The following is a 23442-nucleotide window of genomic DNA, read 5'->3' as shown; positions in this document are numbered from 1 at the left end:
TTCATGAATTTGAAGAAATTCATGGGACTGAACTGGATTTGGATATCTTTTTGGGGGGGAGAGGTGTGGGTCCACAGAAACTTGGGCTTCCCATAGTCAGGTTTCATATGAAGTACTTACTAAGCTTGCAGGTAAGTAATTGCTGCACATGTGCCTGTTTGTGCTATTGCACTGTCACAAGAGCTGTGTTCACTCTGGGGCCTCTGCTGAATCTGGGCTGCCTGACAGTCTGATGGGGGTGGATGGAGCAGCTGACAGAAGCAGGTTCAAGGTCCTCTGTCCTAGCAGACAAAACCAGTTCCAGAGAATTCACTCTATTCCATCAAGCTTTTCCTCATAGCTTTGAAGTTCAGTGAATATATACAGCACATTTGTTCCTTTCCTGAAATAAGGAAAAAAGCAAAGCATACCCCCATAATTCCCAAAGGGAAGAGCCAGGCTCCAAAAGCTGACTCTAGAAGTGGAAGGAGCAGATGAGATGCAGCTCAGCAGCCCTTTGGGGACAGCCTTAGCAGGACAGGGAGAAAGCAAGGAGCTGAATTAGAAGTGGTGAAGCAGGATAGGAAGAGACTGATGGATGGAAACCAAGATAAAACACAAATCTGGATGAGAGTGAGGAGTATGGGACATGGCAAACAAAAATGCACAAGTGGTGTCTGCTTTGGGGAAGGACCATGAAGTGTGGGGAGAAAGAATATGCAGTGAGTTTGCCTAAGGAAAGATAATTGTTGATCCATCCCATCCCTTTTCTCTTCATGGATGTGGATTACAAAAGAGAATTTTTTTCTCTCTGAGGATGAGAGGTTTGTAATGTTTTGCTTGACCTAGGAGTTGATTTCCTTGTCTGACTTCCAGCTCTAAGTGTGGACTTTGGGGATTTTTTTTTTTTGTTTTTGTTTTTCCTTCTTATTAAATGTGCAGCTCAGGATTACACTTCTATTGGTAACAGGTTGGATTCTTTTGGAAAACTTTGTATATTATGTGGTGATAAATGCTGAAAAAGGTGCCCAGCTCATTTAGCCTGCAAGCCCAGTACCAGCATCTTCACCTGGCTCACATCTGTGTGGAGAGGGCTGTAAAATACCCAGAGGGACTGACAGCTTGATGGTGTCACATGCAGCTGACTTACTGCTTCAAAGCAGAGTCTGAACTGGAAACCCATTCTTTGTCCAATGTAGCTGGGAATTGGAAGTAAAATTCACCATGTGGATCCAGTGCTCCTTGTGGGCCTGTCTGTGTAGTTTGTCAGGGCAGAACCAGGTTGTCTCATGGATTAATTTCAGGGGCTGATGTGAGTCAATTTTATTTTGCATTTAAATAAAAGATTAATCCAGAGGAACTCAAGTTACTTTAAGACTCCTACCACAAAGAGAAAGCCTAATACCTGAGTATTGTATGAGCTGGTATTTCATTACCTAAATAAAGCAAGGGGCAAACAAAAAAAAAAGCCAAGCAAAGGAAACTAGGATTTTGGAGCTTGATTAATTGCTGTTGCAGACTTGAGAAGTTTTTCCCTACAATAAAGATGAGAGTGAATGAGAAAAACCCACCAGCCAGCAGCAAACTAAACCCCACCAGCCCAAAACCTGACAAACCCCCCCTTGGCTGCTGGGGAGTGCAGTACCTCAGGTGCTCAGAACTGAAAGATACTTCAGAAGAACTCTGGTTTCAATCTTAGCACTTGGCAGCTTCTTTGGGCAGCAAGGAGAAAATATTTCTCCAAGGAAAATGTGACTTCAGACATGGCTGATGTTTGGCAAAGGGAATGGGGGGCATGAGTAATGACCAAAACTTTTTTTGAGATTAGAGTCTGGGTGATGGTGTTCCCAGTAGCAAAGAGCAGGGTTTGAGCTGTCAGATGGGACATTTTATTTTCCCTTCACTTCCCCATCCCCAGCCATGACATAAAAAAAAGAAATGTGGTGCTGGGCAGGTGTTCAGCAGTCATATTTTAAGGAACTAGTAAGTTAACTCTCTTTGGTCTTAATTTTTTCTTCTGTATAGAACTTGCTGGTATAGAGGTAGCAATTGCTGAACATCCTGGATTACTTTTTATTTTCCCCCACCTGCACTACGAGAACATTTTATTTAAAAAACGAACAAAACAAACCAAACAAAAGCTTTTAAGAAGAACAAGTAGAAAACAACCCCATGCACTTAAGAGCTGCTACAACTTGATGACCAATGTTATGCACTGACACCACCAGGGAGGACACGTGTTTTAGGGTAAAAATGAGGCTTATGCAAATCCAGGGGAAAAAAAATAGACAAAAAAAAATTTGGCTGCCTTCCTGGCCTTGGTCCGGGGGCTGCCCCCGGCTGGGGCTCCAGCGGGGCTGCGGGATGGGGAATGGGGGAGCCCTCGGGATGCCGGTCCCGGGGCCAGTGGCAAGCAAGAACAAGTGCCTGGGTCCCCCTGGTGTCCTCCCCGTGACAAGGCCTCTCCAGAAAAGCCGGAAAATGTTTTTTACTGTCCTGGAGACGACCGAGAAGACAACTCACTCTATTTTAGGTGGAGAATGTAGTGCTGCACAAACAGAAGTTATTTTACTGTGTAGCAATCAAAGGGTGTGGATTTTGGAAGGGTGGCTTGGTTGTTGATTACAAAGCTCTTCTTTAGATGCTCAGGAGGCAGCTTTGTCTTTCTACATTAATGTCACCTACAACCAAACACCCACCAGGCAGGGAGAGAGGGGGAGAAGGTGGTTGGTCACAGTGCTTCCAGCTGGCAAATTTGCTCTGGTTTCCTCAGGTGAGAGTGTATGGAGAGCATCAGCTCTGCTCCTACCACCCTGGGATGATTCTTTGCCATTTCTGCTCCTGCAGCTTCTGGGGGTCTCTCCTGCCCCTTTCTGGCCCTTCCAGGCTGCATTAGGTCCCCAAGTATTGTCCCAGCTCAGGCTTCTGCACTGCAGCCCTTGTATGGGTGGTGGATTGAATGCTTGGGTTGGGGTTTTGGTGGACTGAAGGTTGAGGTTTCATCTCTGAGATCAAAGCTCGCAGCAGCCTGGGGCCTGCCCTGCCAGGTGCCATCTAAGGCCTTGGCTGAAAGTTGCCAAAAAATGGCTTGAGAGGAGCAGCTACCAAGTCAGGGGGGAGCAGTGTGGCCTCTGGCCTGCCCTGAGCTGCTGTGGATTGACACAGGGTCTGTGTGACAGCTGCCAACTGTGTGGGAAGCAGATGTGTGACTCTTGAAGTGTTAAGGGTGCTTTTCCTCTTCTGGCAGAGGTGTCAGGATTATACATGCCATGATGATCAGAGGGCTGGAGCACCTGCTGTGTGAGCAGAGGCTGAGAAGTCTGGGTTGGTTCAGCCTTGAGAAGGGAAAGCTCAGGGGAGATCTTATGATGATGTTCCAGTACTTAAAGGAGGCTCCAAAGAAGATGGAGACTCCCTGTTTCTAAGGAGTCCCATGGACAAGACAAGGGGCAATGGGCACAAGTTGCTCCTGGGGAGATTCAGATTGGACACAAGGAAAAATTTTCCCCATGAGGACAGTCAGACCTTGGAATGGTCTCCCAGGGGATGTGGTGGATTCCCCCACTTTGGAAAGTTTTAAGTCTCAGCTCAAGGGGGTGCTGAGACATCTCATAAAGACAATAATATGAGAAGGGTTGGACCAGAGGCTCCTTGAGGTCCTTCCAGGCTGACATTCTGTGATTCTGTGGCTGAACTGTGAAACTTCCCAGGGCATACTGAAGGTCACATTTAGCCACACCAACACAGCCCAGGAGCAGCCTCACACAAACCTTGGGCTGTCTTTCTGTTGAAGAAAGGAGAGACAAGAGGGGACCAGAAACTGGTGCAGGATTCACCAACAGGACTCTTCTATCTCCTGAAAGTGGTAACAAATCCACAGCCACCTCTGAAAATCCCCTCAGAGCTCACACCAACTCATTGTGTAACAACTCAAAGCTGAGGGAGGATGTTTGCCCAGCAGCAGACACCTCCAGTCCCTGTCCTCCTCCTGAAGAACTCAAGGCAGAGGTTTGCTCAGAACCTGCTGTGACCCTACAGGTGGTTCAGCACCTGCACTGCTAAAGGTGCAAAAATGTTATTTACCCCTATGCAATGATGCAGAAGAGTCCTGAGGGAGGGCACCATTTCTAGAGCCTGTCCAGGGGTCAAGAGGAGGGCTGCATTTAGGTGTTTTCCTCCAGTCTCAGGTCTCCTCATTCCTTCAGGGCATGCTGGTGTCCATAATACTTTGCAAAGAGCTCCAAAGTTGTGGCATTGCTTACTGCTCAGGGTGTGTGTCTGCTTTGACAAAATTGCATTTCAAGAACCAAGCATCAGCTCAAATGTTAGCAGTAAAACCTCTTGGGTGGTGTCCTCTTAACTCTGCCAAATTGCCTGGGAAATGTTGCCAGCTAGCTTGAATAGCCTTTTGGGGTTTTGCAGTGCCTGAAATACCTCCTGTTTCCTGTCATCAGATGCTTTTCCTGCCTTCTAAATCTCTTACAGGTACATTCAAAGTTAATTACATCTGAGCTTTAATTCACGTCATCTGCAGGGCTGATAATCCTCCCCCGTGGCTTGGGGAGGAAGCAGCAATTCCAATCTGCCTTTCCAGGGCAGGCTGTGAGAAGCCATGACCCAGCTACCTGCTCTTCCACCCAGCTGGGCAGGGCAGAGCTTCCTCATACCTGGTTTTGTGTCCTGGCACATGCCCAGCTCCTGGTTGGAGTCCCCCTTGTCACCGATGCATGGGATGGGGGACATGTTCCTCCTGGCCATGGTGTGGCTGGTGGCAGTGATGAGAGAGCTGCCTGGGGCAAACCTTGCAGGGAGAGGAAGAAATATGCAGCTGGATATAAACTGATGGTTAGAGATGGTGTGAGAGTGGACTGGGCCAGTATGAGAGCAAGCAGGTGGATCTTGACTGTCTTCAGCTGTCATTTCACTGTCCTCAAGCACTCATCCAGGTATTAGGCAGAAACTCAGGATTCTGGAGGTGGGAACGGGCTCCTGGAGATGGTCTGGTTCAGTCCCTCTACCCTTTAGGGAGGTTATCCAGGGCCAGCTTCTCAGGGCCAGTTGGGGTTGGAGTATCTTCAAGGATGGAGTCACCACAGCCTCTCAGGGCAACCTGTTCCTATGTTCACCCACCCTCATGTAATAATTTGGTTTCTTACATTTAAATTTAATTTCTTACTGCTAAATGCAAAATAAAAGACCAGCCCCAAAGAATTCATAGCCATATATCCTGCAGAAGACAGAAGATTTGAGATTTAATCCCTACTCAGAGATTTCCATACCCCACCTGGTGCAAGTGGCATCCTCTCTGAAGCCCCCAGGATCTTTTATCCTGTGTACAACTCTTCCCTTGGATGTGTTTCCCTTTGCCATCTGCCAGAACAGCACATACTGCTTGCTCTGGAGCAGTCCTTGCCAAGTTTTGTGGTTCTGTCCACATACCATGGAATTTGTCTTGCTTTTGTTGAAAAACAGCTCATTTGCAATGTGCTGTGCACTATGGACAGCGTGACCCCCAGAAGTCTTGGGTGTAATGCCTGTAAAATAGCATGTGCTGGCTAAGGGATTAAAGGGATCCAAAACCACTGGACTTGTAGATGCTGTGATCAAAATGAAGGGGCATGAAAAATAAAAATGCTCTGGTCAAATGAGTTCTGCTGAGCAGAGCTGAACAAACTGGTCAGCAGTTCCTCAAGCCGGGTGTGGGTGCTGCAGGAAGGATGTGTGCCCACCCTGCACCAGCTGCAGGTGAGTGCTGCAGAGGTATCTGGAGGTGGGCACCCTCCCAGCTAGGTATTTCCACAGCCTTCTCTCAAAACACAACTCGCCCCCTCGTGGTAAATCGAAAAATAGCTTGAGAACGGGTGGCAGCATAACCACCAAGCAGATCCTTCTGGGAAGAAAGTGTGTAATTACTGGGATGCTTCTGGGAAGAGAGCAGGCTGGTTGGTGGGAAGGCAGGGGAGGAAGAGGGGCAAGAGCAGGGAGGCCCTTGGGCTGGGTCCCCATCAGCAGAATCTCTGAGTGAAGTTACTACAGGAATTAAACTCCAAATATTTGGTTTGTCCAATTTTTTTCTTCTTCTTCCCCTTAAACATTCTTTGTTGTGCTGTTTATGAAATGTCAGGTCTACAACTTATTAGGACAAAAAGAGCTAATGTAATGATGAAAAGGCTAGGGGGTGGATGGGACAAGAGACAGGGTGAGCTATTCAGGCCAAGCTGCTGCATCTTCTTAGAAACTTAATCTAGTCTTAAAGCAGCCTGGCCTGGCAGAAGCTGCAAGGGAACAGAGGGATTAAGGCCACATTTTGTGTTTTATAAGCCCCTCTCATTTCCTATAGCTCTGTCCAGCCTCTCCTGAGGTGATGGCAAATAGGGAGAGACAAATTAGATTTTTCACTGCAATGTATGCAAGCAGTTGGGTTACAAAATGATGTTTCTTGGGTTATTCACTGAGCCCTGAACTAGAAAAAGGAGCTACTGTTTTATCTTCCAAGTCCCTCTTGCAGCAAAGCTGAAAGAAACACTAACAGAAAGCCAGATGGTTGTAAATTTACTTCTCAGCTCTGCAGTAGCCGTAGGCCTCCCCACACACTCCCCACATTCCTCCTCCTTTAACTTGTCTGTGCTCCAGTCAGGGCTCCTGCTGATCCCTCTGCAGCCCGAAGTGCCACTGGAGGTGAAACACGAGCGGGCCAACTCTGCACTTTCCTCTCTTTCCCTGTACAGGTCGGACAGGAAGAAATAAGAATTCCTGAAGTGGCAGGAGTGCCACCTAATGGCCTGCTGAAGAATCCCCAGGCTCCACACAGCCTGGTGGTTTGCTATTTTTTCCCTACAGACGAGTATATGGAAACACAGAGGGTATTCCTACACAAACACACAGAAATACAGGTCTCTTATGGCTTGTTTACACATAAACTACATTTTAAGGGTAGTTTAATGTGGAGCCTTTACAGTCATATGGAAACAACTATTAAGACTTCCAAACAACCATAAAAATCCAGATGTGAGTCCAATGTAACTTTACTTTCAGGATCTATGGGCATGCTGTATGAATGGAAAACAGAACAGACTCAAGAGGCTCCAAGGAAGAAGAAAATCCCTATAAACCATGTACTCTACAGCACACCTTGCTGCTACACCAAGAGAAACCCAAAGTTTGAGTTGTGACTCCCCATTTCAGGAATAGTTCACAAGTTGTCCAGTAACAACTAAGCCCTCTCTAGCTTTTGATTTAATAAAGGATTATTACCTGGTATCCTTAATTATTAACCCTGCTCAACTATCAGGTGGCAGAGCCTGTTCCCACTGTACAGTATTTAGTTGTGCTCTTGAAAAGTGTTCCTGGAAAGAAGGCTCAGGTAACAAACTCCTACACAGCCTGATCAGGGGTACCTGCCCTCAGAAGTATTCTAAACAGAAATAGTCTGCTCAGCAGCTTACACATGGAATTAGAACTTGCTGTAAAAATAAACTTCCCACGTGACCCAGAGATCCTAAGTGGGAGGTACTGGAGATGGTGAAGTACAGAGGAAAGCACATCATCACTTATAAAACTCAGTATAAAAGCAGGCTGCTTCTATTGCATATTTTCTTGCAAGATGCTAATTCATTTTTATCAGTCCAGAGAAAAATTCTGCTTCCCACTCCTTCCTTTAGAACTCTGAAATATTATGAAAACTTCCTAGGTAACATGTCCATAAAGTAACAAATACTTGCAAATGCCTGAACTGCAAGATTTCTTGCCTGGTGACTGCTTTCAAGGCAACGTAAGAGCAGCCTCTTATGACAATAATGAAACAATGAAGTTAACCCCACTTTAGTAGCTGAACCCCTAGAAATGTGAAGCCATCATTTTGAGCAGCTCCAGATCCCCACAAATGAGACTGCTTTTGCCTTTGTTTTGCAAAACCCATTGGCTAACCTCTCTCCTACCTGATTTGGCTTGCAAGCCATGCATATTAACTTAATTCCCAAATTTCCACTTTAGGAAAACATGTTTGTGTAAGATCCATTATTAGTTTGTGGTGTTCTGGGCAGTACCTAAAAGTCACTCAGGAAAAAGTCTACTGATAGAGAAGAGGAAATTTCTCACCTTTGACCCAAATTTACCAGTGTAATTTAAAAACAAACTGGTAGTCATTATAATTGTGGGAAACAGCATTCACAGGAACATAAGAAAAAAATAACAACCAGCTAATAATAGCCTGCAACAGGTAGCAACTGCAAAGCCTGTCCACACAGCCTTGCCACCTTCATCTCTGTGTAAGAGCTCTTGGCATCATAATACTTCAGTGTAAAAACAGGCATGGGCAGAGGTGATACATTTGTTGCCACAGCAGGCCCAAAATTGCTTGATTTTTTTGCAAACTGATCTACTTCAGGAAACTTGGATATTTGAGAGAGGATTTGCTTAAGTTTTGTCCCGTCCAGCTGCTCCAGGCTACACCATTCACTGAGTTCTACAGGCCAATTCCCACATTTGTGTTCTGTTTGCTGTTCAGGTGAACACTGCTGATGAAAAGGCATTAGGAAAAAAAAAAAAATCTATTTAGAAATTCCTACAACCCTCCCTTTTCCTTTACTCTGATCATTTGCAGTGGGAAAAACAAAGCAGGACAGAGATGAGAACAGTAGGAGAAAACTTGTGTCATGTGAGAGACCATTCATGGTGTGAATCTCCCCACCTTAGAAACATACAAAAGCACAAATACTTCTGGGCAGCATTGTCCTTTTAAATGTCAAGTTTCCCTGTCAAGTTGCAGGTTTATGAAAAATTAACATGTCAGATTTTAGAGTTTAGAGATCTGTAAAATCTTCCACAGAAATGCAAAACAAACAAAAAAGTGAAACTACTAAAAATATGGTGGAGAAGGCAGAGGTTGATGCAGTCTATATTCAGAAAGGGATTTTACAAGGGAATTAAGAAGAAGTCTTAATGCAGAAAGAATCTATTAAACCAGACTGCTACTGGAACTACAAGTGACCCCACTGGTGAGTAACACACCATGGCCACACTGCCCTGTGAGACACAGGCTGGATGAAAATTGAGAATTCAATACCAGTTTATTCAGAATATGCAAGAAAAACCCGATTCACATTAAATATCTGCAGTTGTCAGTATTTAAAAAAATACACCAATGTTTGAAAAGAGTAAAGGTATCATTTGTCAAATTCAATTGCACATCAGTTTATTTCCCAATTTCAAAGGGGAGCAGCAAGTAATTAAAGGCAAACATGGGTGCATCTGAGATTAATAGCCATAGTTGTAGCTATAATATACAAAACAGCATAATTTGCTTTCCTCTCTCTCTCTCTCTTTTTTTTTTTTTTTTTTTTTTTTTAACCAAAAATATTTATATTCCTTTTTACTAGTAAGGAATCAAGCTGTTAACTGTTTAACCAGTTAAATACTTCCAGTGCAACAAGAGAACTATTAACATTTCAGCAAGTTTATAGAGAAAACACATCTGCTCAGCATTCCTAACTTCACAGCAGGATGGTTTTAGTGCTCAACTCCCTGGTTTGTTGGATCCTACCCACCATCCTGGCTGCCCTCCAGAGGAAACAAAACAAAACCTATCAGCTAATGTCAATTTAATGCCATTTTGGTCTGTACAGCACTGGAAGTTTAACTGAAAAATCTGAAGGCTTTTATAATACAGACAGGAAGAGTCTTTATTGCTACCAATATTCCTCACAGCTTTTCCTTACTAGTAACAGCATATGGGGGTCACATAATACCCGTATCCTAAAAAGTAGTGAACTTTCAACATAGTTTGTGCAAACCATCAGAAAAAGTGGACAATCTAGCCAGGATTCTGGACCAAGAGACACAGCAAAGACTGACATTTAATAGCTTCCACTTGACCACTCCAAGTATAGGCAACTTTTAAATCCTTCACAAAAAAGAGCTCTCCAAAATGATCTTTTCCAATCGAGCCATTAAGTGCAGAGCCCTCTCATCTACCAAGTATTCCATGCTTGATGTCCTAGCACCTTCATTGCCCCTCTGAATTTTCTCTTTTCCTGTTGCCATCCATCCATTAACCCTACATGGAAGCTTTGCTAAGATTAGGATGCCTATGCCTCTCCCACCAATGTCAAGAAAAACCATAATTAGGATTGTCACTCTCATCTCCTGTTTCTAAAATGTCACAGGTGACAAAGACCATGAGTATAGCTGTGGCTTATGTAAAATATTTACTCTTCTAAAAACACCTGCCACTTTACTATATTGCAGTAAACTCCAAGTCTTACCTTTTACAGGTGGTTACCTTACAGAATGGCCAAAGACACTTAAAAACAACACCACAAAGGGGTCTTGAGAACAAAAAATAAATTAGAAGGATCAAAAATGTTTAAATTTTTAAAACTACCTTGGAAACATGCACTTCAGCAAGTATCCACCTTCTCTTCTATCACTCAGATTCTGCAGCAAGAACGTTGGCACAAACATCCAGCAGCTAAAACACAAGTGCTGGATACTTTGGAATGCAAGTAGCAACTGAGTCCTAGTCAGCACTGATGTGCAGCTCCACAAGACCTGATGTTCAGCATGCTGAAAGTTTACAGCCCAGTTCAGAACAGGCACACAGGAGAATAACTGCAGCTAAGCAAATCCTGAGCAAATTTGGTTTCAAGCAACGCTTTCAGCCCTGATTTATCTTTTTGAGAAAACATTCTGAAGGGTCCTATGCAAGACAAGAATCGAGGTGTTCATTTATTTTAGACTCCAAAACCTCAGTCTGGCAAACAGGACAACTGACTTTTTTATCCTGCCTCACAGCAGTGCTGGAACTCGCTGAGGACACTGTAAATTCAGCTTTGGTTTTCACAGGTGTGTTTATACTTAAAGGGACATCAGTACTCCTTTTTTTAATGAAATAGTTTTCAAAGGCAGTTCTATCTTCCAGTTTTGGCCACTGCTGTAGTGCATTAGGACACTCAGGGCTTTTTTTCTCAGATGTGACCTGAGCTGCTGTTGTCTGCTCAACACAAATCTGTTTTGGTGGCCTGGTATGGAATGGTACAACCCTCTTGCCATTTGCAGAGCTTTGCTTTGCTTTTTCTTCTGTAACACGAGCAATTTTAACAGGTGATCCACCAACATTCTTGTAAGCTTTTGTATTAGCAACAGAGAGCTTAGGAAACTCTCGCTTTGAAGCTAAGTTGATTTTCTCACTGGCATCATCAGTATAAAGTGGAAAGAAGATACCACTACGGGGAGATTTTTCAAATTTTATCTCGTTTTTAGGGACTGGTATTGTCCTTACAGCTGGATGATGCTGTGACCCTGGTGTTTCACTGTTTGTAAAACTGCTGCTGGAATTTGTATTTTTTTCTGAGAGTCCACTGTTTCCTCCTCCAAGGCGATACCCTTTCCCACTAAAAGGCATCAGATCTTGTGTATCATGCATTTGTGTCTTGCCTGCAAAATAAAGAGAAAGAGAAGTTGGTAACTTTTTTCATACATAGACATGCTCACCCAAAAAATCTGCTGCTTGAAAACAGTGCAAACTGAACCTCTTGTAAACAATGAAGTTGAGAAGGAAATGCACAAATAAAATGGGCCCTTTTCTTTGCTACAGAGCAGTAATATGACACAAAAGGTCATGCAGAGGTCGATCTGTGTTTGTACGAGGAAGTTTGACAAAAACAGTTTGGAAAAGAAAAAAAAAAATATTTCAAATACCTTTGTTAGTTGACTTGGAATCTGGAACCTTTTCTGGCTGAGTTTTCTCCTTGGATTTCTTAGAGAAGTTCTCTGGCTCCTTCACTTTTGTGAATGTACCTCCACACTTCTCCTGATGCTCAGCCCACCAGAAGTCCCGTGCAGAGGGTGCTCTGTTCATGGAACGCTTCACGTACCCAAAGTAGGGTCTGCGGTTGCGGCAGGGGCCGTTGCAGCGCCACCAGTGCTGGCGATACAAATCCACCTCCTCGTGGAAACTGTGATAGATCTGGGGTTAAGTAAAAGGAAAAAAAGAAAAAAGTTCTTTCTTCAGAAAGTTTCTACTTTTGTATCACTGGCTCCACAGTTTTTTTTAAAGCATATGTTACCCTTTTAATTCCCTCCGTTACTGCTGTGGTTTTCACATTCCCAGCTAAAAAAGCTGAACCTGGGTAAAATTTGATCAATATTGAGCTACCATTAAAAGAAAGCTTTTTAAAAAGACAAGATGTGTAGGAAGGTGCCCTGGCTATCTTGTTTGAACTGCAATAAAATAGCTTTGAAAATCTAGCTGTAATTTCACCCCAAATGACTTACTGTTTAAGATGCACATAGAACAGTAGCAGTTTTGTATTCTCTTTGTGTCTTAACTGATATTATTAGACACATTAGTTTTAAATATCATCAACCCATTAGCCTCTAACCCATTTACTTAGGATATAAATCCTAACTAAGCCAGACTGCTCTTCCCCAAACATTGTTCTGAACATGGAATTATTCTGTCCTTGGCATCATTAAGTTGTTTCAAGTGTAAAAGTTGAAAGAAAAATACTTACAGAGGATTCATTGAAAATTCTACAACTAATAACTCATCACATCTTCCTCAGCCTGTTCCCACTATGATCCCCAACAAAATAACAATGGAACTGTTGGCCACAAATCTCTATTAGTACCAACTATAGAGTGCCTGACAAAAACAAGTAGAGTACTCATACCACACCTGGGATACTAAAAAAAAAAACCAAAGCAGGAAGAAATCTATTAAATGAGGTTAAGTGGATTATGCTTACTGTGACATTGGCTCCAGTCAAGCGATTGATGCGACGCATGTGCTTGCAGAACTCTGGCCCGTGAGATTCCCGATCTTTGTCATTATTGGTAACAAAAAGCAGGGCGTGGATCATTTCATGTAAGAGTGTCTGAAATCATGCAAACCATGAGCTGGTCACTGAAAAGCTATGCATATAGTTTCAACATTAAGCTGGAAGTTTTTTGCCTCTTTACATTTGTCTTTGTCCTGAGATTATCTGCATCCATTCACATGCTCGGTCTGGGTCATGAAAAATATAAAACTTATTTTATCTATCAAATTAAATTGCTTCTATTTTCATACCATCAAAACATGCTGGAGAATATTAGTATGGTAAGTGGCATTTCAAAAAGGAGGAATAATCCTCAAACTTAAGGCAGATCTTTCAAGAGATCATGCCCTCTACATCCCAAAAAAGACATACTTGTGAAAAAATGAAACTCTACAGTATTTCTGTTCATTAAAGAAATGTGAACGTTGAGCCAACCCAAAGCAGAAGCCTTGACAGAGGCACAAGGTAAGTTAGCAGTCACAGCCTCATCTTCTGCTATTGGCCTTTTGGCCTAAAAGATGAAACTACAACCACATTCTGTTTGTGCTTTCAATCCATGATGGTTTTAGTATCGGAGGATCTAGGAGGTAAACACTTTTTTATTTTTTCTTTGCATAGTCAGTAAAATAAACGAGTGAATTTAAACTCCTCAGTTACACATTTAGAAACACAGACCTGAAAGATTGCCATGATACTGCAACACAAATGTAACACTAAAGCCACCACTGTTTCACAATCTGTAGGTCACTGTATATCAGAATTCCACTATGAAAGGTAAAATGTCTGTACAGAGAAGCACAAATAGATTTTATGTGAAGATTCATGAACAAGTTCTGCTACCTCAACAAGATCCTTCCTTGGTCTTAATTTTAGGAGAGGCTCACTGAGACGAATGGAACACATTCCACCTTTTCCTTCATATTTACACACTCCAGCACAGCTGAAAGAGACACAGAAAGAAAACATGAGAAGTGTTTCTGTGGTACATGAAGGAAACTGAGAATTTCACTTCAAACACTGTCCCTTCTAACACACACTAGGAAACTCAGAATATAAAAAATCACTTTTGATAGTTACTTAGGGACAAAAAGCCCACAAGTTCCTAAAATATGCTGTGACTGAACTAGCAAAAGTGAAACTATAATTTATTAGATGTCTCACAATCATTTAGTTCAAAGCCAGGAATCCTGAAAACAAACAAGCTAGCAAGGCTCTTCCAAGCTAACCTTTTCAGGAGGCAGAACACAGTTTTCCTTAGAACTCCATCAGGAGTGAAACATCATAAATCAGAGGCTGAAGATTCACAGCAGCCAAAACCAACTTAAGTGCTGGTTGATGCAATTTCACCCCTCATCCTCTCTCAACTTCTGACTCTTACTGAACCTTCACATATCATCACTTTCGTGTGTTAATCCAACAGAAAACACTACACTGAAATTTGTTTGCTACTGAGTTAGTCCTCTACCATTTGAGTATCCCAATATTTTCAAGTGTCTAAAAAGCACTGCAAGCAGCAGGGAACAAGGAAGGGCAGGGCTTCAGCAGCCAGCAACTTCAGCTGATGTGCTGCAGAACTGCAGCCTGCATTTCAAAACTTATTTTAATCCCAAATTTCCTACCTATTCCCCTTCCTAGTAGATTCTAAGTCTTTTTAATCTACTATTATCACTTTGTATTGCCATGCTGTAAAGCTACCATAAAAACTGAGGGCAAATGACAAAAAGACTATGTTATTTCAGTTTTGCATATACACTGCTTAAGACCAAGTTATTTATTCCACTTTATTAACTCTTCAGTTTTGCCTGCAGCACGAGTAAAGTTATTTATGGCTGCCAAGCACAACAAACACAGGACAAAACAGGCAAAGACGGGGACTACCCACGTTCTGCCCTAAAACTATGCTAGAAAAGCAGGATATTCAAGTAACTGGAGAGAAGCTGTGGCACTAGTATCCCGCGCCTAAAAAGGCACTCTTAGGAGCAGCAGAGAGTGACAGGTAACACCTTTTCCTAAAGCCCACAGCCATATGATCCGATGCCGGGTCATAGCATCCTCTGACAGCACTGACACAGCTCCGGACACCGCTGGAGCCCTTCAGAGGCACGGGAAGCTTCTGAAGCCTGAGGGCGGTGAACGCCACACGGTGCTCGGCAAGGATAGAATCCCAGAATCATTTGAGTTGGAAAGGACCTCTGAGAGCATCAAGTCCAACCCTTGATCCACTCCCCCCGTGGTTCCCAGCCCATGGCACTCAGTGCCTCATTCAGGCTCTTCTTAAAAACCTCCATGGATGGAGAATCCACCCCCTCCCCTGGGCAGCCCATTCCAATGCCTGAACACCCTCTCTGGAAAGAATTTCTTCCTAATATCCAACCTAAACCTCCCCTGGCAGAGTTTCAGCCCATCTCTTGTCCTACTGATATCTGCCTGGGGGCAGAGCCCGACCTCCCCCCTTGCTCCAACCTCCTTTCAGAGAGTTGTAGAGAGTGATGAGGTCTCCCCTGAGCCTCCTCTTCTCTACACCAGTTTCTCCCTCCGGCTTCTGGCGAGCCCCAGCTACATCCCGGCTCCCCGGCCTCCTTCCCAGCCAGAGATGCCCTGCGATCCGACCCCAGCGCACACATTCCGCCTTCCCCTCCCCTCTCCCCGCCATAGCCTACAGGGTCATACGGGGGCTCCACGACACCTCCACAGCCGCCAGGCGCCCCCAGAAGAGAGTCTCGTTGAACTGCACGAAGAGGCCGCGCACGTCAGGGCTGGGGTCCAGCAGCTCCCAGGCCTCATCCACCACCGACAGCGGCCTGTGAGGAGACGGGTCCGGCAGGGCTTCCGAGCACGCCGCCGCCTTATCCTCCGCTTCCCACAACTCCTGGAGCTGCAGCGCCAACACGAAGTCCTCCTCTTCCTCCTCCATCCCGCTCGGCGCCGCAGCGAGGCCGCCCAACCCCTGAGGGGGCTCAACCGCCACAACCGCCGTAACCGCCACAACGGCCGGGGCGCACGCGCACTGCGCAGCGCTACGCCATTCCCCGCCCCTCGCTACGCATGCGTAGGACACCCCCTCCCCGCCTCCGCAGCCCGGGGCTGTGCGGAGCACGGGCGGGTTTCCGGCGTCCGTTTCCCGGCGGCGGGACGGGCACCGGGAGGTGAGGCCATGGCGTTGGCGCTGGGAGAAGGGGGAGGGAGCCGGCTGCGTCGGCAGCTGGAGTCGGGGGGTTTCGCGGCGGGGGAGTACGTGAAGCAGTTGTCGCAGCAGTCGGATGGGGACCGGGACCTGCAGGAGCACCGGCAGCGCATCCAAGCGCTGAGTGAGGAGACGGCCCAGAGCCTGAAGCGCAACGTCTACCAGAACTACCGGCAGTTCATCGAGACGGCGCGGGAGATCAGCTACCTGGAGAGCGAGATGTACCAGCTCAGCCACATCCTCACCGAGCAGAAGGGCATCATGGAGGCCGTCACCCAGGCCCTGCTCCTCCAGGCCGACCGCGACGACCCCTCCCTGGGTGCCCGCCGGGCGGCTGCCACCGACCCCTTCCTGCCGCTCTCGGCCAAGGAGGCGGCGGCCAGCGAGGAGGGGAGGCAGCGCACCCTCACCACCCTCCTGGAGAAGGTAGAGGGCTGCCGCGACCTCCTGCCCGAGAGCCCCGGCAAGTACCTGGTGTACAACGGCGACCTGGTGGAGTACGACGCTGACCACATGGCGCAGATCCAGCGGGTCCACGCTTTCCTGATGAACGATTGCCTGCTGGTGGCCACCGCCCTGCCCAATCGCCGCGGTGCCTACCGCTACGATGCCCTCTACCCCCTGGATGGGCTGGCTGTGGTCAACGTCAAGGACAACCCCCCCATGAAGGACATGTTCAAGCTGCTCATGTTCCCGGAGAGCCGCATTTTCCAGGCTGAGAATGCCAAGATCAAGAAGGAGTGGTTGGAGGTCCTGGAGGAGACCAAGCGCAACCGGGTCCTCAGTGAGAAACGACGCTTGGAGCAGGAGGCCCTGCCCCGACCTGCCCCGACCCCTCCCGAATCCACCAACCCCTTCGAGGAGGATGAGGACGAGGAGGAGGAAGAACCTTCTGCTGAGGAGGAGGTGGTTGACCTCTCACTGGAGTGGATCCAGGAGCTACCTGAGGACCTGGATGTCTGCATTGCACAGCGGGACTTCGAAGGGGCTGTGGACCTCATGGATAAACTCAACGAGTACCTGAGGGACAAACCCGTGAGCCAACCCGTGAAGGAGCTGCGGGCCAAGGTGGACGAGCGGGTCCGGCAGCTCACGGATGTGCTGGTGTTTGAGCTGTCCCCGGACCGCTCCTTGCGGGGAGGTCCCCGGGCCACCCGCCGGGCCGTCTCCCAGCTCATTCGGTTGGGTCAGTCCACCAAAGCTTGTGAGCTCTTCCTGAAGAACCGGGCAGCCGCCGTGCAGACCGCCATCCGACAGCTTCGCATCGAGGGGGCCACGCTGCTCTACATCCACAAGCTCTGCCACGTCTTCTTTACCAGCCTGCTAGAGACAGCCAGGGAGTTTGAGACAGATTTCGCTGGTAACAACGGCTGCTACTCGGCCTTTGTTGTCTGGGCCCGCTCGTCCATGAAGATGTTTGTAGATGCCTTCAGTAAGCAAGTATTTGATAGTAAAGAGAGTTTGTCAACTGCAGCGGAGTGTGTCAAGGTAAGAAGGGTCAAAGGGGGGGGGGGGTGTCGGCCAAAACAAAGGCTACAAAACTTGGAAACGCAAGATCGAGCACAGATCCTATGAGGAGAGGCTGAGGGAGCTGGGGGTGTTCAGCCTGGAGAAGAGGAGGCTCAGGGGAGACCTCATCACTCTCTCCAACTCCCTGAAAGGAGGTTGGAGCCAGGGGGGGGTTGGGCTCTTTTCCCAGGCAACTCTCAGCAAGACAAGAGGGCACAAGAGGTCTCAAGTTGTGCCAGGGGAGGTTTAGGTTGGACATTAGAAAGAATTTCTTTCTGGAGAGGGTGCTCAGCCATTGGAATGGGCTGCCCAGGGAAGGGGTGGATTCTCCATCCCTGGAGATATTTCAAAAGAGCCTGGATGTGGCACTCAGTGCCATGGGCTGGGAACTGCAGCGGGAGTGGATCAAGGGTTGGACTTGATGAGCTCTGAGGTCCCTTCTAACCCAGCCAATTCTATGATGATTCTATGAAATCCTCTTTTCTTAACTCTAGGTTGGTTGGTGACTCTTGAGTGGGTCTCCAGAGAGGTTTCCTGCATTGAAAAGTTAATATTCATTTGGAGTGGTTTTTTGTTTTTCAGTTTAACAGAGGAAACCATTAAGATGAAAATACACAGCAAGAAAAACCCTGCTTTTATCAGTAATGCAAAATGTGTTTACACTTAATTTCCCTTTAAAGCAGTTGGAGGTCCTAAAATTTACATAAGCTACGTCTGAATGATGAGTGTCTTGAAGACATTTGTTTTCCAAGCTTGTCCTGGACTACATTTCCATATTGTTTTGCAAGACTGACTTTCTCTGGTTATGGTTTCATAAGGTTCATATGGTTCTTTCAGTTGTTAGTAAGGGAAAAACAACAAGAAATGTATCTGTGGGGGAGTTATAATTCTCCAGAGTATTTTTTACAAGCAGGGTTTATCTTCTTGTTACTAATTTCTCATTAATCAGGAATATCTTAGCAGGTGAAATAAGTGAAGCATGTCAACACTTCCCTGTTTTGTTTAGAATTACAGATTTGGTGAATGTGGAGGATGTAAAGGTGTCCTGCATGGTAGTAACACCCTTTGCTTTTTGTTCCTACCCAAGGTAGCTAAAGAGCACTGCAAGCAGCTTAGTGAGATTGGACTGGATCTCACCTTCATCATTCATGCCCTCCTGGTGAAGGACATCAAAGGTGCTTTGCAGAGCTACAAAGACATCATCATTGAGGCCACCAAGCACCGAAACTCTGAGGAGATGTGGAGAAGGATGAACCTGATGACTCCAGAGGCTCTGGGGAAGCTGCGGGAGGAGATGCGGAGCTGCGGCGTGGGCAGTTTTGACCAATACACAGGGGATGACTGCTGGGTCAACCTTAGCTACACTGTAGTAGCTTTCACTAAGCAGACTATGGCCTTTTTGGAGGAAGCTTTAAAGCTTTATTTTCCAGAGCTGCATATGGTTCTTCTGGAGAGTTTAGTGGAAATCATCCTGGTGGCTGTCCAGCATGTAGATTACAGTTTACGATGTGAACAGGACCCTGAGAAAAAAGCATTCATCAGGCAGAATGCATCCTTCCTCTATGAAACTGTCCTTCCTGTTGTGGAAAAAAGATTTGAGGAAGGAGTTGGAAAACCAGCCAAGCAGCTACAGGATCTGAGGAATGCTTCAAGGTTGATGCGTGTAAACCCAGAGAGTACCACCTCTGTGGTGTGAAGTGACCTGACTGCTCTTAGGAACAGTGTGAAAGCACTTACAGAAAATTATGTACATTGAATATATGAACTAAATGGCTGGGGGGTTTGTTCCTGGGTTTTTTGTTTTGTTTTTTTGTTGCATTTTGGTTTTTTGGGTTGTTTTTTTTTTTTTGAGTGCTTGAAAAATGCAGAAGTCTAACTGCTGCATTCCAGATGCTGAAGACTTACAATCAAATCCTGCAAGGATACAGTGCTTTTCTTGGTGAATAGAGGGTATGTTTGAGGTCACATGTCCTTGGACAACGTGTCCTCTATGAATGGCTTGTGTAGTGTTTGTGGCTTGGGAAATAATACACAGTTTTTGGCCTGATGTTTGTGTGAAAGTCTTAAATATACATACACCATGCAGCAGGGAAAAAAGCAATCCTCATCATGTCACTGTAGGAATTCTCTTTTAGGGCAGCAGTTCTGGCAGGAAGGGAAGTGCTGACACCCTCCCAGGGTGTGGTATTTGGTGAGTCACGTCCACACCATCCAGAGCTGAGTCAGCACTGCAGCTGAACAACCTGGATTTGCACAGTCTGGTTTGTGTGGTAGGACTGCAGTCTACTCTGTTTCTCCAGCATTGAAATTCTCTTCATTTCAAAGACAGACCTAAATTAAAAATGGGTTTTGTATAGGTTTTTGTGCTTGTGTGAAGAGACTGCTTCTGTTTGATAAAGTGGCCTCTTGGCTTAAATTACAGCTCTCTGAAAACAAACCTTCTGTCAGAAAAATTTGTTCCCTTCAGGGAAGAAGTGAGGGTTCCCTTCCATTTTATGTTTTCTCATGGGCTTCATTGGGGTCAAGTCCATTTGGTGCAGTAGTTGCTCTTGCTTGAGGTGCTGTCATAAATGCATTATAGGCTGTTAACCACTGGTAGAGACCATAGTGGAGAGGCCCATGTGCTCCTGAGATGTGCAGGGCAAGGAGAGGTTCTGAAGGTGCTGTTTTGTTTGGAAGAAACAGGGTGGTAGTTTTGTTGTACAGAGGCAGCACAAGGTGAAGGAACTGGGTGTGAGGCTTCTTGTTAGTGCTGCAGTCTTCAGAGTACACTGTCTCTCCTGCAAATATTAATAGCATTTTGTGCAATACAACAATAACCAAGAACTACTTTTTTTTTTGCTGAAAACACAGGGACTGTATTTGGTTGGGAGGTCTGATGTAGGTGGGGGAAGTTCATGGAAATGGTTGTTTGGGTTGAATGGTGATAGCTGTCTCCTTCAGTATCTGTCCCTGAAAATAAAATAAACCACATCCTGTGTACAGGCTTTGGAAAGCTGTCAGCATCATCTTCTGAGCTGTGCAAATTTCTTCCCCTTCTGTGCAGGCTTTCTTAATTGTGAGAAAAAATGTCACAGCTAAGTAACCTTGTATTAGACTCAATAAGTGTTCTTAACTGGAATAACTGAGTAGCCTGTTCCTCTTGCACTTTGAAATTAAAGATTTTGCAGTTTGTATCATGAATGCCTTGTGACTGCCAAACAAAAGAAACTGCTAGTAAAATGTTCTGCATAACTACTGATGCTGGAGCTTCTTCATTTCTCCCCATTTTCTCAGTGCTGGTTCAGTGCAGTCTTCACTTTAATAGTTGATTTTTTTATTCTCTTGCTCTTTGGATGCTTTTTGAACCATCAGATTTTGCAGTGCATCCTACTGTCCCTGCTCAGTGGCTCTCCACCAATTGGGTTTTTTTGCTGGCAAATGACAGGAAAAAAAATTACAAAATGGTTTTAAAGGGTAACTTGGTGCTCTTAGCTAAAACTGAATAAAACCCACTAAAATAGCTGTGTAGTTTAAGGGTACAGGGGCAGTGAGAGTTAGAACTTGGGTAAATGTGTTACCTCCCAGAGAGCTGCACAGGATTATTTCACTAGTGAGTTCTCTTTGATACCAGAAAGTGAAGTATATCAAAATAATAGATGCTCTGCCATTTTTAGAAGTGGGTAAAGGTAGAAACCTGGCTGTACTGAATTTGAGAAATATTTTGAATTGGGTTATAAGTGAGAGCTCTCCATATTACAGGTATTTTGTAGGAGAGGAAGAGCTTTATTTTCTCTGAGGACTATTATATTTTATTGTTTTCTTTACAGCAGAAGAATCTCGTGAGCACAGAGTAAGTACAGATGAGCCTTATGTAAGTTTTTTTTTTTCTGTGCCAGAGAAGGGCAAGCTGTGGAACTGCACCTCAGGACCCCCATTATCTTGATGCTTGAGGATTTTTTGTAGTTCCCTATTCCCAGTCCTGGCATAAAGCTGAATAAATGCTTCTGTTGCAAGGTGGTTTAGCACCTTTTCATCCTCATCAGGGTGAAATGTAGAATATAATTCTGCCATGAGCTCTGTTACACCTTGGTCACAGTTCCTTTCACCCATTTACAGCAAGCAGGGCCTCTTGACTTTGTCTCTGCTGTCATCCCTGAAGCATCAGGCTTACAAGGATGGTGGTTTTAATGGATCAGGGAATCTGCCCTTTCCTTTAGGTGATCAAAAATCATGTTTGTGTGCCTGTCACAAGTCAAACACAGGTGTGGATTTGTATAAACTGCTGTTTGGTAACTTGTGGTTCCATTCAAGTCATAATGAAAGAAACAGAATCAGGAAAATAGTGTGCACTGAAATGAAACATGCTCTATGGGTTCACTGAGTCAACAAAAAATCAACATATACTGAGAGTCATGGTTTAATAAATTTCAGGTTTGCAGATGCTGGTTTGGAATGGCACTTTTCCTGAGCACTTGTAGGAAGAATGCTGTTCAGGTTGGGATTAGCAGGAACTACTGAATAATATGATAGCAGCTTTGTTGATTTGAGGAAGAACTGGTTGTATTTCTTTTTGGTATAAGAGAAATTGCATAAAAAATGTGGTCTCCTTTGGCTGCTATGACAAAATTGTGCTGTGTAAAATGAAGATTTCTTTTTTTTTCCAGATGAATTTATGTATTTAATGCAATAACTTTTCTCAGTAGTGAGGATCATGCATTAAAACTTTTGGACACATGACACCAGTGGTGTATTCCTGGTTTTATTGCATCACCATCAGAAAGAGGCTGTTGGTTCACTCAACTTGAATGCTTTAGATGCAGTACAGCCCATCTCCTCACTAGATGGAGTTTTTTCTCCATGAAAACCTCAATATGCTGTAGGCAGGCAGAGGCTTTAGTGCTGTGCTACCCTACAGTTTGGGGTGGTTTTGTAGCACAAGGAGGAATGAAGGTGCTGAACCCAGTGATTCAGATGTTAGGGTCAACTCTTTCTTTCCTTGGGAGTGCTTTTTGCTGCTTTTTCTATATGCTGTGTTTCTATACCATTGGCAGGCATCCTGCAGAGGATCTTGGCTTTCTAGAGGTATGTCCCAGCACATGACTTCTCTTCTGCTAAGACCCAACACCCTGCAGAGTGTGAGAAATTGTTTTTCCCAGCTTCAGCTGTCTTGTGTAAGCTGTCTGGGTTAGTGGCTGCTCAAAGTCAAGCTTCTGTGACCTCTTGTCATTTTATTTCTATGTTGGACTGAAACTCCACTGAGAGCTCATGCTCATAATAACACAATTTTTCATAACAAACACAGATTTCTGCTCCAGCAAAATAATGGAGAAAGTCCCCACCACCAATCTTCATGACATGCACACTCTTTACATTCCCTTTGCTGCACAGTTCTTATGATTTAATTTGGTTGCCTTTTACTTAAAAATATTTGTAGTTCTGCAAGCTCTCAGTGTGTTTTCTCTGAAGAAAATCAAACCCAGAGTGGAGTTCTGTGAGCATAGTCTGTAGGTATCTTTTTCCTCTTTTTCCTCTTTTTCCTCTTTTTCCTCTTTTTCCTCTTTTTCCTCTTTTTCCTCTTTTTCCTCTTTTTCCTCTTTTTCCTCTTTTTCCTCTTTTTCCTCTTTTTCCTCTTTTTCCTCTTTTTCCTCTTTTTCCTCTTTTTCCTCTTTTTCCTCTTTTTCCTCTTTTTCCTCTTTTTCCTCTTTTTCCTCAGAGGTTTAAGGGTTTGTGATATGCATTCAGTCCCTACAGAAAATCTCTGGGGAGACCTTAGAGCTGCCTGCCAAGTACCTGAAGGACCTACAAAAAAGCTGGGGAGGGACTTTTTACAAGAGTGTGAAGGGACAGGACAAAGGGTAAGAGTTTCAGAGTGGGTAGATTTACATTTGACATTAGGAATAAATTCTTTACCATGAGACCCTGGCACAGGGTGTCCAGGGAGGTTGTGGCTGCCCCATCCCTGGCAGTGTC

The 23442-nt window shown here is 45.0% G+C and overlaps 2 protein-coding genes across 2 annotated transcripts; one reads left to right on the top strand and one right to left on the bottom strand.

The window, feature by feature from the left end:
• Positions 1–9155: 9155 nt before the first annotated feature.
• Positions 9156–15879, bottom strand: SPRTN (SprT-like N-terminal domain). The gene is made up of 5 exons (XM_071738968.1): positions 15458–15879; positions 13638–13737; positions 12726–12854; positions 11677–11944; positions 9156–11412 (listed from the first exon to the last, which is right to left on the bottom strand). The coding sequence occupies exons 1-5, from the start codon at positions 15709–15711 to the stop codon at positions 10676–10678; spliced, it is 1488 nt and encodes a 495-aa protein (XP_071595069.1). The 5' UTR covers positions 15712–15879; the 3' UTR covers positions 9156–10675.
• Positions 15880–15951: 72 nt separating this feature from the next.
• EXOC8 (exocyst complex component 8) lies at positions 15952–22209 on the top strand. The gene is made up of 2 exons (XM_071738967.1): positions 15952–17469; positions 18578–22209. The coding sequence occupies exons 1-2, from the start codon at positions 15952–15954 to the stop codon at positions 19184–19186; spliced, it is 2127 nt and encodes a 708-aa protein (XP_071595068.1). The 3' UTR covers positions 19187–22209.
• Positions 22210–23442: the final 1233 nt, after the last annotated feature.

The sequence above is a fragment of the Heliangelus exortis genome, chromosome 3 (genome assembly GCF_036169615.1).
Source record: "Heliangelus exortis chromosome 3, bHelExo1.hap1, whole genome shotgun sequence".
Taxonomy (NCBI): Eukaryota; Metazoa; Chordata; class Aves; order Apodiformes; family Trochilidae; genus Heliangelus; species Heliangelus exortis.
The sequence above is the reverse complement of the archived record's forward strand: the minus strand, read 5'-3'. Positions and strand labels throughout refer to the sequence as shown.

Excerpts from the sequence above, each read along its gene's own strand:
- SPRTN (XM_071738968.1), bottom strand. The coding sequence starts at position 15,711 with ATGGAGGAGGAAGAGGAGGACTTCGTGTTGGCGCTGCAGCTCCAGGAG. Across the intron at positions 13,738-15,457 it reads TGGAGCCCCCGTATGACCCT|CTGTGCTGGAGTGTGTAAAT; the intron begins GTAGGCTATGGC and ends TGTCTCTTTCAG. Across the intron at positions 11,945-12,725 it reads TGACTGGAGCCAATGTCACA|ATCTATCACAGTTTCCACGA; the intron begins GTAAGCATAATC and ends ACTTAACCCCAG.
- EXOC8 (XM_071738967.1), top strand. The coding sequence starts at position 15,952 with ATGGCGTTGGCGCTGGGAGAAGGGGGAGGGAGCCGGCTGCGTCGGCAG. Across the intron at positions 17,470-18,577 it reads CTGCAGCGGAGTGTGTCAAG|GTAGCTAAAGAGCACTGCAA; the intron begins GTAAGAAGGGTC and ends TTCCTACCCAAG.